General features: G+C 32.5%; 1 protein-coding gene across 2 annotated transcripts in view; it reads right to left on the minus strand.

The window, feature by feature from the left end:
* Positions 1 to 3,425: 3,425 nt before the first annotated feature.
* Positions 3,426 to 21,899, minus strand: part of Tmep (Transmembrane endosomal protein) — a 29,854-nt gene continuing 11,380 nt past the window's right edge. The window contains exons 3-8 of one of the 2 annotated variants that reach the window (XM_068762196.1): positions 14,851 to 15,016; positions 13,441 to 13,667; positions 10,889 to 11,090; positions 9,844 to 10,079; positions 9,025 to 9,109; positions 3,426 to 5,957 (exon numbers count right to left, since the gene is read on the minus strand). In XM_068762196.1, the coding sequence (XP_068618297.1) occupies positions 5,806 to 5,957; positions 9,025 to 9,109; positions 9,844 to 10,079; positions 10,889 to 11,090; positions 13,441 to 13,667; positions 14,851 to 15,016 (1,068 nt within the window). In that variant the 3' untranslated portion in view covers positions 3,426 to 5,805. Of the gene's footprint in view, positions 5,958 to 6,370; positions 8,116 to 9,024; positions 9,110 to 9,843; positions 10,080 to 10,888; positions 11,091 to 13,440; positions 13,668 to 14,850; positions 15,017 to 21,899 lie in introns of those variants that run through there. The other variant, XM_068762195.1, reaches the window with a different exon arrangement.

Here is a 21,899-nt window from a genome sequence, read left to right on the forward strand (position 1 = left end):
CATGAGAACATTATAAATTTTGTAATCGGTCAAATAAGTTTTTAATCAGTTATTATTAAGTAATCTCTCTTCCTGATGGTGAACTACGCAATTTATTGAAAATAAGCACAAATTATAATGTTGTTCAGTGTCGACTAAAAATGATCATATTTGTGCAAGTAACTCTTAAATTATTTAGGATTATTTATCTGTATATTTACTTAAATTGGTTGTGTCTATGTACAATGGAACGTGTCTGCGTAAAATCGATTCTCTGCCTTGTCTGTCATATCCAATCATCGAATGAATTAGTTTAACTCATTCCTCTTGTGAATTAAGTATTATGATATTAAGTAATTAAGGTGCAAATCTCCTTGAAGACGACTTGTGAGGGCTGATGTTTTCTTGATAACTTGATATGTCTCCAATTTAGATTATTTCAAACTTTACTCTTTAAGCTAACTTTTTTCCTATAAATCTAGTTATCTGATCGGTCAGCATAAATATATCCTAAGAACTTAACCGGGCTAACTTCACTTAGAATAAAGTTTTTGCTAACTAGTTTCCTTTAAAATTACGCTTTAAATTTAAATGCACTGCTCTATTTAATAATTATAAGACTTGTATTTTCTATTAATACGATTTAAACTTTATTGTTAAGAAACTTTCAAAGACCAACTTTATTAATGAAAAGGATGAGTACAATGATGAAATTATATGACTATTATTATACTTGTAACGAAAAACAAATTCAATTGTATGTTAATAACCTACATCACATATGTATTTTTCTGTTTTTAATATTATTAAGTTGGAAAAGTAATTTAAATCAAACATCTTTGGTAATTTATGAAACTATTTTCCTTTTTATTCAATATTGCTTCAATTAATATTCGTTGGAAATTAATACAAGTAATAAATTAGAACATTTTATATATGACAGCAATTACATTTGCCATTTCCATATCGTGTGAAGAAAAAGAAATTTTCAGAATTTCAATTGCGAGTCCTCTAAGTTTTCGCACCTGTGATATTTTTACAGCAACTAACGATGGAATCGTATAAATTGCCTTGTAATTAGCTTTTTAGAGAATCTATCAACAATTCAAATCAAACGAAAACTATTAACTTACAATGGATTTTCTTTTTTTTTTCATCAAACGTAGCATCGCGTTAGAAATACAGACAAAGCATTTTAAATAAACTGTCAAAGCAGCTATTACGACAAAACTACTGTAGTCGTAGTGACCGTCGTATTGACTATTGTCTTTACATAATAGTCATGATGTCATTACACCCCCGCTAACATTTGAAAGAAACTATTAAAAGATGAGTGCAATTATTATGGTAGTAATAAAATATAAACGTACAAAAAAATACAAGATGGAACAACCGTGCACTACATGCATGTACAATGGGAACACCCATTTTATTCGATTTATTTCAATATTTTTGGGCTATTTTAAAGTTATAAATAATAATAGCTTGTAACTTTTGCTCAAATTTATAACTATTCCGTTCATTTTGCACAACTTCCATGATAAATGTACGATTGTAATTCAGGACCACGTGCTCATATTATATTTCAACTTTAGTATAAAATATTTATAAAATCCGCTTACAATACGAAATTTAGGCATGACTTAATATTAATTCTTCGCTTAGAATACCAAATCAACGAAATAAGTAGAATATCAAGGTATAGTGATAACATTTAGAGAATATTTAGATATTATATTGTTTAAAACGGCACAACATTTGAGAATTGCAAGTATTTTCTTTTAAATAAGGTCAGAACTCCTTTTCATGATTATTATTAATTTTAGTTGTAAACCAATGAACTTTATCTCAAATTAAATCAAATTTTACATAAGATTTTTAAAATTGTGAATTAAAATTAAAGGTTATTTAATCTTTAATACCACCCTCGAGCAGACTGCTTTCTCTTCTTAATTTATATGTATTTTTACCCGAGCATTGCCGCGACTTGTGATTTTGATGCCTTCAGAGTGATGGTTAGTGTAGTTTTTAGATATTTAAAATTACCTTTTAATTGAAGTTTGTAGGCTGTATACATATATATTTTCTGCTCGAAAATAGGTTTTAACTTAAATTCTAAGTATATATCGAGATGTTTCTTTAAATTTTTGGGAAACTAGTATTGTTTTTAATTAAATATATAAATTTTTTTGCACAATACACTAAAAACACACTTATTTTTCCTTAAATTCTTCATTTATGTAAGCAACCGAGTGTAACAGTGAGAGTAAATCGGGCGTGACAATATTTTATGAAAGATTTAAAAGAAGATATTTTTATGTACTTTTGTAAATATACAAATCGTTCTTATACGCAAAAGGAAAGTACGTTTAAAGTTTGGAACAATGAAGTAACAAAACATATATATTTGCACGCTAGAGAATAAATCATGGACAATGTTCACGTTATATATTATATTTAGTTAAACGCAAGACGCACCTGTATTGAAAGCAATGAATTAACAAGCACGTTGAAATGTTTATAATAGTTACTGATTAAATCTGTATATATTTTTAATATAAAATTTATTAAAATCATGTGTGTTTTATTGCAATGTGCCTTAAAAACTAATATATAATTTCATAACTTACAGGGTAATGATTTAAATAAGAGACGTAATGACAATACCATATGTATTTATATTCTTAAAAACTCGGGAGCTAAAACGTTTTAATCAATATATCTAACATTAATTGTTTGTTATACATTTAACAATACTCCTGACCCATAATATTATGACCTCTCACTATTTCTGTTACAAAAATAATTTCATTTATAGTCCAGAAATAAAAAAAAATGGATTCTTATATCTATTTTACTAAATTGGTTTATTTCTTTCATTTTTTCCCAAATCGCCATGTCATAGTTTAAAATTTCGGGTGTTATTTAATTGACGTTTAAGAAATTCAATTTAAATTTGTGAAAGCTTTACATAAATTCAAACGTCACATAACGTAATTTTGTGACAAATTAACAAATGAAAACCCAGTTTATTTACATTTACAAATAAATACATAGACACCTATACAGCAATAAAAATATTTTAATGACACACATTACTGTCACATTCATTAGATTGATTTGCACATTAATGTATGTAGATATTAATGTATATATATTTACGTATAGATTATTTCCAAAATTATAATTTTCAAAGTACTACTCTTAATTCACTAATTTTTAACTATCACCACTTTTAAGTAACTTCCTAGTTGACTTTATCGATACTTTTTTTATATTCGGATGCTGTAATCAGAATTTTAATGAAACGTATTAATATTATCATAACAATAGTTAATTTTAACAAAAACTTTTTTGATAATTACTGAATATTACTTACAGGCTTTTATTATCTGCATAGAAGCAACCGCACGTACGCCATGTAAACTATTTTTAGTTAAATTGCTATAAATCTTTTAAAAAAATCAAGCACATTCTATTCATCGAATATTACTTATTACCGAATTTAGTATTTTATCAAAATATTTCATCAGCATATTTTATAACTACAAATTTTATATATCCTGAATTTGTAAAAAGCATTCAAATGTTAAAAATCTGAAATTTCTTCCCATAGATTTATCGAGATTATTGAATTGGACGGCGAAGCGGTGCGTTAATAATTAAAAAGAAGCTTAAAGAAGACTTAATATTTATATAATATTTTATCATATACCTTAATTAAACATATGAAGCGTCAATGTGGTCCATCAAAGAATGTGGAGATTTTTAGTGAAATAATTATTGTACTATCGAGTAACGCAGGCAATAGTGGTGAAGATCTGTGATTATGCAGGTATAAAATTGAACAGTTTAAGGCAGTGACCACATTTGATATATCCATTATAGCAACACCGAGGTGAAATCACTTTAGCATATTTTTATAAACTAAAAATAACCATAATTCCGGCGTTCATGAATATTCGTTTAACTACATCTTAATCAAAAATATATGTATATATGCTTTACAATCACTAAACTTTCAACCTCAAAATTTAATATACGTGTGTCTAATATACAATTTACATATTTGTTAGATAAGTCACAGATAACATAACGTATTAATTTTACAAATAACTATTATTTTATAGTAAACAGCTGTTCATACATTCATATTTATATCTCTAAAATAAAATTATATAAATTTACACACCAGCCAGCCTATAAATTGTAATTTGATTAAAAAAATCTTCGTTATCATACATAATAGTGCATTTTTCTCCAGATATTTATTTTGAAGAAAATATTCGGTGTCAGATTTTTTGCGCGTAAACGCTATTTTTTCACTATTCGTAAACTGTTCATATATATTTAAAACACCCATTATAGATGTGGTCGTGGTCTGAATTATCTGTGATTTTATTATAATAGCTCTTGATTTCTAAGCATAGACAAAGTACAAATACGCCTAATAATTATTTTAAAACTTGTAGACTTTAGTGATTTACCAAACCCATTTTTAACAATTGCAAGATGTTAACGATAACTTACTCATACAAATGTTCACAAAGAATTTAACGGTGGCTGTTACTTTAACAAAGTTTTATATCAAAAATCAGTATAATGTTATAAATCATAGCACGACAGTAAGTGCTTACAAAACACAAATCTTGTTCGAACACTACAAAGATAAATAAATGGATTGTAGACATTGACTGTTATTTATGATAATCAAATAATAAATAATAGCACCTAATCTGGAACTAATTCTTTATTATAGTACTACCGAAACCGCTGTACTGCGCCTTAAGTGTGTGCGAGAAGAGACGGGAGAAGGGGTCGTGTCAATCCGTCAGTCCGCCGTCAACGCTTGTGACAGCTTTTTTGGATCTTACACCCCACCTCGCCTGTCATTCCTAAGGCATAGTACCACTGTTTCGGTAGCACTATAACAATGTAAGAATATCATGTATCTGATCCATATTACGCCTACAATAGCATTACGAAAACGTCTATACATAAAGGCTTCTCTATAAATGGGTTTTGGCGATGCATTGAAAAGATAGATTCGGTACATAACTCATCAACATACAAGTCTAGAAGTTGTTTATGATAGTAATATTGATCTTTGAGGTGCTGCACTTTATAATAATATATTATTTTTCGCTGCAATATTTTAGTTTTGATATTTAAATAAACTTAAGAGAACAGAGTTTTTTAGACGGTGATCATAGGTTGCACAGAGTATAAAAATTCAGATGCACTCTTAAATATATATAAAGAGGACTTATGATGTGACAATTCATTTTATTATGAAAATATCATATTTTAATTTACACCAGTATAGATGCAGTGGTCTTTTTGTAAGCATGGATGGGTTTGTTTTAACATATTAAGGTCAACGCAGTTACAGATTTGGCGGTTTTATATGTTTTTTTTTTAATTCTTTAACAAGGGTTCATTAGAATAGGGCTAAATTATCCCTTCATGTTGTAAGAGGCGATTAAAAGGGCATTGAGTTCGCAGACGTGGTATGGGAGTGCGTGCAGCGTTTTATAATTCGTCGAAATAAAAACTAGGTGTGGATTGGCGACACTTAAAAACTGCCAAATCTGTAGATGCCATGGCGTTAATACGTAGTTTGATAGGTTTAGTTACGTTGTAAATAATATTGATAGAGTTATTTGTTAACATATTTCTAAGTTGAATAGAAATAAGCCAGTTCGCTGTATAAAATTAAAGTTTTGTCGTCCTTCAGATAATAGTTTTTGAAATTGTAAATGGGTAGATAAATTATATTATGCAGTACACTTTTGGATTCTATTTTTATACGATTAAATTCGTCTTTCATTGAAACTCGTCGTCGGAACTCAGCAGGGTAGTCTTCTCGTGGTAATTGGCTGCATTGCTGATGGTTGCGACACGCTGAGGAGGTGGTCGGGGCGCTAGAGCTGCGCCTTCCTCTGCACCTCTCTTTCCTATACCCGCACTCCGCATCACTGCGCGATTAATAACCAATACTTTAAATAAAGATGGACAATTCAATGCTTCTATAAAATGTTAGTAAATTAATCCGATATCAATAAATCGTGTAAAATAATTAATTTATAATCAGAATGTGCCAGAACCAGTGTGATATCGAGGCCGGTGTATTTATGTAGTGTATTAAAAAGCGTTGTGTAATAAAGATGTTCAATTAGTTGTTGGCTTTAGGACGTCATAACATTTGACATTTTTTGATTCAAAAGAAAAAACAATAATAGGCGAGCGCACTGTAGAAGTAAATGTCCCAAATGATTCCAAGTCATGCATGCCCTCAATAATGTCTTTCAGAAAGTTATTTCAGTGTGTAACCTACATACTTTCATATTATATATTTTTATCAATAGTAAATCAATGAATGGCGGATATCGTAAATACATGCTCACCTTTTTGTATTTTCATTCAAGCGATGCAAATAAAAAAACATGCCAGCAAATAATATTAAAAAGCTTTCACACTTAAAGAAACATACAAAACTTACCTCCTCGACGTCAACATGATGTTAGTTCAGTAATCAAAGTGATTTACAGTTAACTCGTTTATTGTTAGCGATAGGGCAAATACAATGATAAAATTAATCGTAAGTGTCAATTGTCGTAACTTGAAACAATTCTGTCTTAAACCTAACGAAATCCGTCTCTTAGTATAAAAGGCCAGTTAAGGCAAGGCGACTTACCCAAAACTATAATTAAAGAAAAAAATCGTTACCGCGTAGATACAAAGTACAAACAAGGGGACCCTTACGTTCGCTACTGGAGTTAAATTAAAATGATAAATTCATTTTTTTAAGAAAAGAGTACACGGAGTCTTTATCGCCCAAGTTAAATCTAAAATTTTTCATTTTAATTTAACTTGGGCGAAGGTAATGACTTCGTGTAGTTTTGTTTAAAATATTTTCACTGATGGCAACAATTCGTTTATTAACAGTTTTGCCCCAAAATGAATAGTTCTCCTTATTACTTCTTCTTTTTGACCTAAATTGTATTCAGCTAATCCCAGTAGCTAATCGTAATGGTATTGTATCTCCAAGTTCACAAAATTTGCCTCGATTTTTATTAAATCTCAAACTGTACATATTTCGGTGGAACACTAAACAGGGAAATAAAAGGAATTATTTACGTTACACAAATTTAACAAGCCTACCTATACTTAAGGATCATATCCACTAATTAGTAGAAAATTAACAAAAATATACAGTAAGAAAAAAATGAAATCACAGAAATAAAAACATTTACACTCTCGACAACATATATTGACATAGGGTACAAAAATAAAATAAATCCTCAAATTATCGCATAGATTTACTATTGAATAGTCCGAATATGACTAAGTTACATTAAAACACCATACAAGAGCAATCAAATATTAAAATATTTGTTTCATCAAAATTAAAACATTTTTTTTAACTTTTTTTTTCATTATGCATATCGGACTAGTCAAAATCCCGAGACAAGTTTAAAAATAACAATAAAATATTTACATAAATATAAAAGGGACATATGAGCGTAATAATTTTTGTTAATACAAATTTATATCCAAAACTTCGTTTAAAAATACTTGATATATTTAAGTGATATGGTTTTAAATTTATTAAAAGATGGCGAATTTATTTAAACAGTTAACCAAAATAAATGAAACACCTACAATTTAATCTATAAAATTATTATAATAGGTACAAAAGCATCTGATTTAATATCTCTTTTTTCAATAAATTTTGTATTATTTATATATTTTTTGAAGCTCTGTGATACCTGTATAAGATTTCCATTTGTCAAAATTTTATAAGGTTAATGGTGAAGATGCCGTAAAATATTATGTAATCAAATTAACCTCTCAAATGTTTTATGTTAGTGATGTTGCCCATGCTCGGAGGGTTATTATGTAAATGGCAACAGCCTTTATTTTTGAATCTGTTTGTTCACTTAGTCGTTAAAAAATCTACGTAGACATTACTATTAAATTAATGGAGTGCTGTTACTAGTAGTTCAATCATGGCTTAGGTGTTTTTTATTATTATTATGTAAACAATGCACAGACAAGACAGCAATGCACTTCATGCAGAGCACAGCTATGGCAGAGCTTATAATTTCTCATAAGGCAGGTGAGATGTGACATCTGAAAGAAAACGAAATCAAAAATAAAAATACCGCGCGCATACATACCGTTAGAGGTCGAAAATAAAAAAAAAAACGTAACAAAATTTAGAATTGTTTCTACTATACTGTATTCGCCGGATAGAGTTAATACTAAAACATACTAATATACAAAATAATAATTCTTAGTATTACGATGTAAAGATGCGTTTACATAAGTGATAAAAATCTCCTGATCACTCGGAAATTTGTTTCATTATTTTTTCTCTTAGAATATGACGGGCCAATATGTTCTGACCATACAACGTCTGCTAGGACATATAATAAACAATGATTTTCTACATGTATAATCCGAATTTTTGAAACTTTTTTTATTATCACATTATCATTGCGTTATTTATTGTTTTTCATAACATTGATTTCTGGATAGGATGTTCTTTTAAATACATTAATTGACAAAAATGACCTTTACATTCAAACCTTTAAATATTTACACCTATTTCTTATCCCACTTTATATATGTAGCATATAAATATATTTTATTAATTTTATGGCCAAAGAGAACCTTATTATGAATATTTTATTATTAAAGTATTAAACCCTGAAACTAACAACAGTTAAAACTTTTTAAATATTAGTCATGTGTAAAAGCAACTTTACATTTATGAGCAAACGTTGACGCCCACTATAACCACCTGTCCATTTCACATACAAAAGTGCAGATGAAAGAACGATATATTAACTTTATCCGTCGAGACGAGTTTAATACAGTCTAATCAAGATAATTTTATAAAATTCACGTAACTCGTACAAAGTAGCGCCAATGAAGTTTTAGCATATACAATAGAACTAATACTTTGGTCCAATATTTGGCAAATCATATAAATCAGGCAGCAAATGAAGTCATGCGCAGACATAACAAAGAACTTACCAGAACTGTATTGCGTGTACTGCTGGTATTGCGGGTGGAAATTATGGAAAGCATCTGTCATGATGTCCTTCGGGTTCATTGTTTCCTGTGAAATCGAAACATGAAAATAGCAATTAACTAGGTAACATGGCATTGTATAGGACATACCTCATATATCCTGCATTACCTAAAAATAACATCCGCAATAAAATCATTTGCTAAATTCCAAAAAGATTATGTGGGTTTGAGCAAAAGCATTCCACTTCCAATTAGTTCTGCTAATAATCTCTAGGAGAGACTATGTACAGCATTGGACGTCTTACGGCTGAAATGGATGATAAAGCCAAATTATGACTTCCATCCAAGGTGGACAGACGACCCGGTTAAGGTCGTCGGAATACGCCGAATGCAGGCCGCTTCTTACCGATCCTATTGGAAATCTCTGGAGGAGGCTTATATTTAACAGCGAACAATCAGGGACTGTAATTATAATCATAAGTTTTTGCAAGAGTAGGAGTTTAAAAAAATGAAATTTCAGTCGATCATACTAGATAGATACGTTGCTGGAGTTAGTTCGAAGAGGTAGTAGTCAGGCAATAGCAACCGGCTAGGCCGAAGTTAGGTCCTCGGGCGTGGACTGATATTGTCGCAATTATTAGCGGGAATTATGAACGAATGGCCAACGATTTAAAAGCTTGGTGGCTAAATCCGGTATAATTGTTGAAAATAAGCCCTTAAGGATGTTTGTTCCATCGTGTTATATGCGAGCAGTGTCGTGCATGAGTGTTGCATAAATTTTCACGAATAAATATATAAACTCTAAGAGATAGGAGATAGTACCTTGAGGCTGCTGGATATAGACTGCATAGTGACGGAGCGGTGCGGGTCGCGGTGTGCGTGTGCGTACACGGCTGCCGGGAACGCGTATCGCAGCGCTATCGCAGCCGCCAGCATCTCTATGCAGATCAGGAAGTTCTGGTATCCCGCCGAGACGGTACCGGCGGTAGTCGGTACGCCGTGCGCATCCACTAACGGTGAGATCACTTCCGCTTTTTCGAGAATGGCTAGAGCCACACCTGTAAATAAAGTATTTGCTATACTGTAGTGTTCAAAAGAGTCCCCGAAGGTTAGACAACGGGATGGTGTCCCATATAATGCAGCGAGAGTAACTAAAAAATTGAAAAAAGTCCCCAAAGGTTAACCCTAGGTACGGTAAAAGAAAAAGAGGTAAACAAATTTATAGTCAAAAAGTCAGTGGCTTTCTGTAAAACGTAAAAGTAAAACTCGTAAAAGGCCTAGGCGCTAAATATTGACATCCCTACTCTATGTCTCTTTATAGTTATTATTTTTAAATAAAATGTTTGGTATTGAAATTACTTGTCGAATTAAATTTCGTAGAAATAGACAAGGGGTAGTAAATTTGAACATTTAAAATGTTAATCATTAATAAACTATAATAATTTAAAATGATTTTACCACATCCTAAAAGTAATCTGATTGAAACGTGTTTTGAAACCATAATATATATAAATGTCTGAATTTAGCAACTGTTTTAGCCCACCGGCACTGCAAAATAATTAAAACATTAGTGATGTGACCATAATATTAAGTTATACAATGCCAATGAATCGGCTCATAAATGTTAAATATAATTAACATCAACCAGCAGCATTTGAGACCGTCATTACCTAAATATTGTTATAATTCTATTTATCATTACCTAATACATGGTCATGTACATCATTACCTAATAGTTGGTCCCTGCGAAAAAATCTCTATTAAAAAATATTTTTATCGTAACCGAATTTTTAAATCAGAACAGAACATTTAAAAAAAGTATATAGACTACTTTGCTTTCTATAAAAAGATACCTGTTAAAACTGACCTTGCCAAAACGACAAAAAGATAACAGATTTGACGGTGAAGAATTTCAAAACCGGATCAAAAGGCTTAAGCATTTCCCTTGTGGCGCCGAGGAACAGGAACAGGCCGTAGAGCGCCAGACTGACGGAGAAGTTGTACACGATGGTGATGTAAATGTACCCGCCGTTGGGGCTCCAATCACCGTCGTGGTAATGGCCAGCGGACTGCGGATTTATAAACAAACATTTCATGAAAACAAACAAAAGAAATTTCTAGAAAAATCCCTAATACATTTTAAATCAAGTCTAACAGTAAACAACAAAAACTTACTCTCTTAATCACAGTGATAACATATCTTTCCTACAATTCTCATTAATAATATAAATGTGTCACGTTCGTGATAACTAAATCGCAAGCTGCTCAATGTTCGTTACAGTATGTATTATAATATTCAACAAGTTTAATACTTATATAAACCTAATCTAGCGAAATATAAAATATTTCAAATCAATATAATACTTTTAATTCATACATATGTAGTGACAGAAGTATGAAGGAATCTTGTTGCAAGGATTCAATAGACCATAAACGAAGTACATTCTAAAAATTTATCACCAACTACCTACATAACGCATTGCACTATATTTTATTTGCATATATTATCCACAATTTGTACGATGTTGAAAAGATTAAGACATTAATATAGTGTAGACGGGCTTTAAATAACTTCATTGACCAAATAAAATGCTACGAGTATTTCACATGTCTACACCAAATCGATTAAGTTGGTCATGGAGGTCAAACATAGTACTTACAAAATAAACGTAATAAGGTTTCTGAATTAAATTATTGTAACTAAACTATTTTTTCAACATTTAACTAACGGCGATGTACACCATTTTTTTCTCTACTGTCTTTCCACGATCTTGTTATAAATAAACAAAAGGAATTAAGTTTAACTGGAATTAAATCATATTTATTAAGTACTATTTAAAATATAGATAAATGTGACGAGGTACGGCCTTGAAATATGATCTCTCATTTCATTTCCGGGATTTATTTAAGAGATTTAATCAGGAATGAGGAGATTCGTAAACAAACGTAAATAACAGATGTAGCCCAGCTGATTTGCAAGTTGAAGTGGTGAAGAGAAAGCCACAGTGCGCAGAACCACCGTTGGGGTTTTAAAGTTCTGGAATGGTGGTACGGACTGGCAAGTCCAGTGGACAGATGATCCTATTAGGATCTAGGTCGTCGAAGGGCGCTGGATAGTAGCCACTTCCAACCGGTCCCATTGGAAAATTGATGGATAGGTCTATGTCTAGTAGTGGACATAATACGGCTAATGATGATAATAATAAACAATTTATAGCTTCTGATTGTTGATTAATGTAAAATTAAATCAAATGACTAAGCATAGTGTGAGTAATAATGGAACTAAATTAGCGATTAAATATCTTGTATCGATTACTTCGTGTCCGTATTTATGAGGAAATAGTTTTTTGTTACAATAACGTCAAGCTAACTTTATGTTAATTACAGCCGATGTATTTAGTTACGTAAATCTGCACTCAAAGCATTATTTGCAAAATAATCTGCAAGTTGCACGACATAAATAGCTATATCGCTCTTGCCGTATAAGCAGTACTTACAGGCTTACGCATACTAAGTGCTTAACGTAATAACGCAGTTGCACAAGTACCCATTTAATTATCGGTCAACCTGTTGTCGAAATTACTCGAGTAATTTGTGCGAGTACTGTTTTGTATTATTTAATTAATGGCTTATATTTATTTCGTAGTGAAAAGTGTATGTTTTTGTTTTTTTTCCTCTCTTTAATATTATAAAAAGCGTTACTAATATTTTACAGTAGATAGCACAAGAAACGTACCAGGCTTATATTTATATATCCTATAACACTTCTGTTGTGTTAAATAAAAGAATATAATCAAAAATATTTAAATTAAAAACAATGAGAATGACTGAAGAGAACAAGTCACTGTTTAAAGTGGCACTATGATAGGAGTCATAAGTACATGTATTCAAGTTTTTAAATAAATTTGTGATTATGAATATGTATACTCTGTGATACATTTCGATAATAAAATAATCTTAAACATTTTTATACATTGATTTATATCTCACTTCGTGCCTTATTGACAAGACAGTCGCTAAAGAATCCTAGGAGATGGATACGGATAGGGTTTCTCTATAAGATCGAACGAGATTTGTAGATAAAAGTAAATTAACGACATAGCCTATCTGATTGTCAGATTAAAGTGACAGTTGGCAGGTCAAATAGCGCACAGAATAGATGGGCGCTGGGGCCTTATACTTCTGTAGTGGTGAACACGGACCTGCCAGCGTAATATAGGACGTCCAACTACAATATGTACAGTACAGGAGCCTTTGTTAATATTATAGGAAGACGTTTGAGACAAGTCGCTTCAAACAGGTTTAAAAGAGGGTCTATGGTAGAAGCCAGTGTCCGGCAGTAGACCAGTTATCGTTAAAACGGTGATGATAAATATTGATTTATAATTTCATATCCTAAAATAAGCGTGGTAAACTTACCTGCAGAAAAATGATAATGAATGCGCAGACAGGCTTTATAAGACAGAACTGCAGGGTCGCTTGTTTGCAGAAACGCAAAAATCCAATGGTGTAGGTAGCACCGGACAGGCAGCACGTCCCGTTTACACAGGAGGCACGAACCGGCCTGCCGCGGAGTTCGGACATTATGTTCCCTTCGCCCCCCAAGTATTCATAACACAGCGAGAGGAAACTATAGATCACGAACGCTGTAATCACATATTACGTTATTCGAAACATTAATCTCCTTTTTTGCATATAAACGGGTGTTTGCTAATTTTCGTGTCGCATGGGGGTTGACAAGCGCAGCTTTTTTTAAAATTTCGAAAAGCTTTTTTTTTTTTAAAAATCGGAGATGCTGCTGCCCGTTAAAATTTATTCAATAGCTGGCTCTTACGGCAACAACGGGCGGAGAGGTTGGTGACTATTCCATGCGCCGCTACCTCCACAGCTTCTAAAACTTCATCATCATATCCGGCGATTAAGTACCACCCAAGTATAAACTATATCTCCTTCTAATTAATAGCAAATTATACCCAGCTTAGAGAATTCGTTAAAGTAATGGTTCATAACTGGAATCCTCAAAGCTTTAAATTGATTCTATGCAATTGGGCCCATCCGGCATTTTTGTCATGAACACGTTATTATTGTAAATAATCCAAAGGCGAAAATAATATGAATAAATAATTTATCATCATTCAAAACAAGAATAGATCGTTTGAAGCTCTAATTATGTTCACCAACGTTATTACAGTTGTGAGTTAATTAAAAAAATTAAACAATATTGTATCATGTAGCAAATTAAATCTATAGCCTGTGACAAATTTGCAGCAAAAAAGTTAAAACTAATGGATTACATACTTCTAACTTGATTGCCAGCTTTGCAATCATTTCAAAATATACGTAGCGGTGAATGCATATTTCATAAATCACTTGAAGTGACGTACAATTATCGTATCATGAAGGTATCATATCTCAACAAGAAAATATTCTATTACTTAAATCCATTATGGATCAACATCAACTCTTCACATTTAAACAAGTTTTAGAACGTATATAATATGCATTTATACCAATGAACCAGAAAGATCGAGAAAACAAAGTCGATAATCAACCGGTTTGACCAGATTGTTACAAAAATACTGAACAATATTAATGCAATAAATTAAGCACATAAGAATTTACTTTACCGGATTATGTTAATAAGGAATGTAGCCCGTTTTTTAGTAACAAGACATAACGATAGACGCGGCATGGGACGGCCTCCGCTAGATGGACCAGCGGCAATCAAGGTCGCGGTAAATCATTGGATTTAGCAACGCATGACCGATCTGTGTGGTAATTTTTGGGGACGATCTATGCCTTACAGGGGCCAAAGATAAAATCAATTACCTTCATAACAATCCCTGACGGTGAAGAAATAAACATAATAAGAGTCGCCATTGAAAAATAGTAGCGATATCCAACTGTAGCAGCCGTATATCGGTACTATGAACAAGATGCGTACAATCCAACGCTGTTCCGATGGGTTCGTGTACCAGCGCAAGTGTTGGTAGATCTGCAATGTAAAACAAACAAAATATTAATAAGAATAAGTGTATAATTGTAGTTCCTTAGTATATATGTAAGCTAACATAATCGATACTGCGCGAACAGCGAACAAAAACCGGAGACTCAACATAGGTTCAATAAGTCGGTAATACGGGACGCGTTCGAATGTTATATTAATATTATTTTATCCATATTAATGTAAAAATTGGGATGCTTTTATAGTAATAACTTTCCGTGAAATAATTTATTTACTGTAAAACGAAGCATAAGGGTAGGTAAAATTTACATAACATTGGATAAAACATCAAAAATGTTTAGTAATAAATATGACAAGATAATAATGTTTATCTTATTTTTCATAAGTCTTGATATTGATAATTCTTAAATCTCTAAGTATGCCAGAATATTATGTTAAATTAAAAAAGGGACAATTACACGCCAGAACAAGACAAAAGAAACAAGTGTAAATCATTTCAAAAACAGAAGGTACAGGCTAACAAGAGAATAATTACTCCACTAGTCTCCTTTATAGGTATCAAAAAGAAACAATTATTTCATCTTTTGATGGGGGCAAGTGTTTAATGATTTAATATTAATTGTCAAACTAAAGCCAACCTAATTACAGTCATAAGTATCGAATCCTTGTAAAATTGACCACCTTTTTGCATTGACAGGAACAGCGCACGCATTTCCTCTCGCAACAGATTAAACGGGCAATATAATCTAGGCCATGACTGACTGATATAATTCTCAACGTTACATTAGTTGTGCGTACACCCACTAGCGAGTTATTTCAATACAAGTGTTTCAAAATAAGTGGATGTGTATATTCTGCAATATTCTGTAGAAATGTTTCAAGATTGCATTCTACAATTTTATACTAGAATATAGGACATATTTCTTATAAGAAATCCTTTCGATTTTTGCACGTCGTCATTTACAATTTCTTCGAGTTTTAACAAGCAGATCGCTGAAGATGCTTAGCCATAACAGCCAAAAAAGCCTCGGCTTGGGCCATTCGATATTTCAATACATTTGGAAGTCGTTGAATTTGGATTCACAAAAAGAGCAAGGGAGAGCGAGTGATCTTCGTCTTTTACTGTCAGTCAAGACGAGTTCCGGATTGCGTTTCTCAGTTGCCTAAAAGAGTCGAACTTTAGGTTTATGTGTTGCTATAGTTGGCCTAAAATTACTAACGACTCAAAAGAGTTTATGGGACAAGAAGTGTTGAACCAGGAGTGAACCAGAACGTGGTCCACCTGGCAGCCCACTGTAGCCACTGGGGTATGAGAGGTTCCCAAAGCGGAGTTCATTTTAAAAAAAGTATTTAAAGAAACTCGGGTATAGCTTCTGTCATAAACAGGGAAAAATGTGTATGCGTATATCGATATTGCGATATTGCATATAGAAGTGGTATAGCCTGGTTGTTGGTAAAGCTGTTCAATTTCATTCTGTCATTCTACTATTGCTGCACCGTCTCATAGATCGAGACGGTGCCAATTAGCGGGTTAATGTGGTTGACGGCATGGTAAAAGTACACACGCTAAGGCATTTGAGGTGTTTAGGATGGTTGAAATACTAATCAATGTCTCAAGGTAGCAAGGGCAAACATATTGCTGCGAAGATTTTTTTATTTTTAATTGTTAAAATACGACAAACAGGGTTTTTGTATACAATTACGGAAACGTCTCCCTGGCTTCGTTTTACATTACATAAAACCACACAATTCATAGAAACAAGGGTAAATAACGTAATGGATCCACACAATAATCAAAATTTTAGAGTAATATCAGCTAATGTTTTAAATAATATAAACACAAATAGATTTTTAATACAAATACATGCCTTCTAAAATTTTCCTGTTATGTAACTAATTGTTGAGTAAATAACAGCAAAATAGATATGCAGATGCGATAACAGGGACGTCGAGCCGGCAATTTATTGAAGCGTGCAAATGTCAAGATTCATGCTACATCAAACACAAACAGTTACTAGGTTTGGTTACGTCGATTAACCACCCATTCAAACAATACGATGCCTCTTAAATACTTAATATATTTTTATATAGACCTATTGTTCCATTAATTAAAGTCTTATATGATGATATATTAGTACATGTACCAATTTAAGTACTTTTGAAACCAAAAATAAAGAGATTAAAAACATGTTCTTTTAAGATTACATTGTTAAATTTCATTACCATTATATTAATATAGTGATACATAAAAACTGTCAACCGACGTTTGTAGTGATACAGGTATATAACTAGATCAAATAAGTTATTAAAGTCCCGGACTGGGGCTTACGAAACGTGTTAGAAATACATAAAATACATATAATATATCCTATTTTTTATTTATTTACGGAAATAATTCAAGTATTCTAATTTTACGCCGATCAGTTATTTCCACAAAACATATATCTTCAAAGATATTAGTAAAAAAAAAATTACTGCCATCAATAGTAAGAATTCTAACAATCTGAAAACAAATCACATGCAATCGTAAAAGTCATAGTAGAAAAATAATTTTTGCATTTTGTTTCATTGTTCGTAGAAAGGGAACGAGAAACATTAATTTTACAATAACGTATGTACTGGGCGCAGTAATTCCTGGAAGGTCGGGAAGCAAGCGGAGCGGCCTTGCTCGTAAATATTTACTGAAAATGTACGTTTGTTCAGAAGCTAAATGCACAAATGCTAAGACGGAACAAATGGTTGCGAAGAATTCATCTCCCACTCTCTCTACGCTTGTAGAAATTAGGTTAAACTTTTGCAAATACAGAATACACTTTAATAATTTGATAAATTGTTATGTTCAATGAATAAAAATCTTTCGAGATATTAGTTATGTGTGAATGTTTTCTTTAATAAATTATTCCTATTGATCAATTTAAAATAATTTTTAAACATTTCATAAATAATACAGTATTTTGTTTCTATAAAATTATACGTCATCAATTCTATTGCAAAAACAAAATAAATTCAGCTGAACAAATTGATGTGGACATGACGTGTCATAGGTAGCACTTGAACACATAAAACTTATATTTATTGCTGGTAATCGCTGCATGGTTCGCACGGAATCGTGAGGGAAAGCTGATATCGTGAATAATTCGCACAAGCACACAGACACATCGTGCGTGCACATTTTTGCTGTATACCCTCTGGCGTGACATCGTATAACGGGCTTATATCCACTTGATATCACGATCTAGGAAGAACATATATTATTTTTCTCCCTGCATAAATTAGTTCTACGTTACATTGATTATATAATACTATAGTAAGATATGAGAAAGTAGAGTGGCATAGTATTTTGTTACAAACATCATTACTTTTCTTATGCCGCAAGAATGCAGTTATTTGTACGTTTCACCTTAAATGCAAACATGAAAAAAAAAACATGTATATTTATTCATAGAGGGGGTCCATATTGCGGATGTACTTTAGTAAAAGTATATATATATATATTGCTCGTCTGAAGTGGCAGTGGGCGGGGTGGCCGTTGAAACCCAAAGGTTCTCGAGTGGCAACCGCTCGCTGGCAGACGCAGTGTGGATGCGCTCCCCACTCGTTAGACTGTCGACATAGTTAAAATTACGAGAAATAGGTGGATGCGGCAATGCACGACCTATATACATATATATATATATATATATATATATATATATCCAGCTACGTACTCCTTACATAATTTCTGGAACCAACCATAAAGCGTAGCGGCATTTACAAAATTCCAGATTTTACGAAATTCCACCCGGCGGGATTAGGGGGAGTTCCTTAACAAAATACATACTTTAATACTATACTTTTTGAGAAGTTGTAAAGCTTGGCCAAAGTATTTTTGGACATGTAAAATAACCTTACGAAAAAAACTACGCAAAATTTTACGTAGAGATATTTTTAAACTTTTTTCTGTTAATTGGATATGTCCACAAAATGGTGTAATTGTGAAGGAGGAGCCATGTAATAACTCTAGCTGTAAGTCTGCCCACTTGATCGACTCACGTCGTACAAGTCACTTGTTTACGTCGAACTTTGTCCTCAAAACAAGTTTCAATGTGAAACTCGCTTACGGCGTGACTCAAGACTTCTGCGTTACATTAATCGTAATTTTTCCACGTTGATATAATACCATTACGATAATATACATACACAATAATTTGTTAAAATTTAATTCCTACTAAATGCTTTTGTGCCGAATAACTCTATACTTGTTTTCAATAAAATACTAATAGCTAAATTAAGGAATAGAACTATTTTGGGAACCTCCCCCTTTGCCTCAAATACTTGCAAAAGCAGGAATGGTTATTCATCTTACTCGTTCATTTGCTTTCAGGAATTTTTAAAAGTGATTTTCGCAATTACGGAAACAAAATAAAAATACTGGCTAATTATTACAATTATTTATTAATACAAACCAGAATGGCCGTCCTTTGATTGGAATTTTTTCATATTTACATTAAATATAAATAATTGCTAAATATGTTTCTAAGCACAAAATTGTCCTCGAGTTTAGAGGTTGTTTGCAGTTTGACGGATTCTGTTAGTAAATTTGCATATTTTCGTTACGGTACGAATAAGATTTATGTGGATACTTTTCCTTTTAAATACATGCCATGCCACACACTAACCTGCCATTATGTTATAAATATTTAACGCCAATTAAAACAAAAACGCGTGACAGAAAGTCTAACAGTGTATGAAAAAGAATAATTTTGATTGTATGCCACTCTTATTAGTATTAAGTCATTAAGACAAAGTGCAGCAAAGCATAGGACCTTCACTAAAGATCGCCACGATGACCAATCAGTGTTGCATTGCCCGCATCGAGCGATTTCCCGCGACCTGAGCTATGTCGTGGTAGTAGCACGAACGATTTGCTCCGTCCACACCCACTTAAGACGAGCAATTCTTCGAGCTATGTCGGCGACCTTGGTTCATTTGCAGATTTCGTAATTTCTGATTTGATCTCGCAGCTAAACACCAAGCATTGCTGTCTCCATTGCTCTCTAGATAGCTGTGAGGCTCACTGTAAACGACTGTTTCTAATCCGTAAGTCATCCCCAGCAACAACACTCAACCACTTTCGTCTTTGGACATTGCAGTATTTTGGATATATTCGACGAGTGACCTCTTTTACGAAGTTTAACTTACTAAGTGATAAATACTCCACATTTATTAATTTTTCCAGTGGATTGCGACAGCCCAATTACTTTTCACAATAAAAAGACTGTCAAGGAATCGTATTTTTAATAAAAACAGAGACGAATAACAATATGTAATGAACAAACTGTTCACATTGTACTATTAAGATTTGTCGTTAATTTGTTTTTAAAAACACTACAACTAACTTACACAATATACAAAATAAAGACGGAATTATTAAGTATTTCCCACGTCTGAATACCTTTTGTATTTATGCGAATATCCGAAATACAAAAATCTCGAACTGTACAATTTACTTTAAACTATAACACAAAAATACGAAGATTAAGGTCGTCGTAAAACGCTCTATACAAGCTGCTTCTAAGAGCAGATGGTCACTTGGACCTTAAGATTCTAAAGTGGAGACCACGGCAAACGTAATAGGAACGTCCACCCTCTAGGTAGACAGACGGTTAAGGCCGTCGAAAGATTTGACAAAGCTTCCAATCGGTCTTATTGATTATTTATTTGGAAGGACAGTGTCTATTAGTAGACCGTTCTGCCGCTGAATAGGTGATGATGATAAATGTATAGATACGATTTGTATGCGCGGCGCACTAATTCATCGTTTCGAAGATTTTTTTCCAGCAATAGAGATGACGTAACCTTTTTATGCGAAAGTATAAAAAATTTAAGAGTTGACACAAAATATTCGGTTGATGGTATCAATCGATAGCCAGCGTAGACTACAGGAGTCGTAAACAATAGTAAACCATTGGGAGACACGTCCAAAAGTTGGCAGTACTACTTTAAACATGCGAACTAACGAAAAGTTACTTATTACCATTGCGCTATAATGAATTATGAAAATTGCAAGAGAGTTTAAAAAGTGCATGTTTGCGTTGAGGGATAAGTAGCGCATGTTTTTTGTGGCTATTTTATAATAAAGGGTGATAGGGTTGTAAGTTTAATATTAAGGGTCGATCTTGTTCAAAAACCAACGATATCAGAAAAACTAAATAACGACGTGATAATATAGTAAGAAAAAGAGTTTTCAATTCTGGTTACTACAAGGAAACATATATTAATTATTGTTTCCTTTCTGACGCAGACTTTGTATTGCCATAAATTAATCGTCAAAACATATATCAAAGTGATCACTTTATTATACAGGGTGATTGGAAATACTAATCACTATGTACACATCTAAGCGCAGTCATAGCGATACAAAAAATTTTGAAATGCATGCAAATTGAATCATACGAGATTTGAACCCACAAACTCGATTCAATAGCGTAAACGAAACGACAAACCTACACGTATTTGTAACACAAAGCGTTAATTAGTTTTAGTTGGCGTTGAAAACCGGGGTCTCACAAAGCTGTCAGGCGTCCGTATGTCCGGAAAAACCTATTAGTCTGCCGAGTGAAAACTGCGAGAGCGACACACAATGTGGAACTTGGATTGCATTTGTCAAATCTGCTTTCAACGTTGACAGGTTCTTGCTGTAAAAATGTTTGTTTTGGGTATTTTTTACTAAGCATTAATCTCATATTGCTTATGCAATATCCGTGATTACAATACTTCATTTATAATTCATATACATGTAGTTCATGATCAAAAATCCTATTCATTTCAGCCATAAGACTTCCATGCTAGACATAGGCCACCATCGAAGATGTCTAATAGAACCGGTTGAAAGCGGCTTGCATTCAGCGTCTTCCAACGACGTTCAGTCTTA

Source organism: Battus philenor, unplaced genomic scaffold (assembly GCF_028537555.1).
Source record: "Battus philenor isolate CCGP_79_NKW_IND1 unplaced genomic scaffold, ilBatPhil1.0.hap1 SCAF_16, whole genome shotgun sequence".
Taxonomy (NCBI): domain Eukaryota; kingdom Metazoa; phylum Arthropoda; class Insecta; order Lepidoptera; family Papilionidae; genus Battus; species Battus philenor.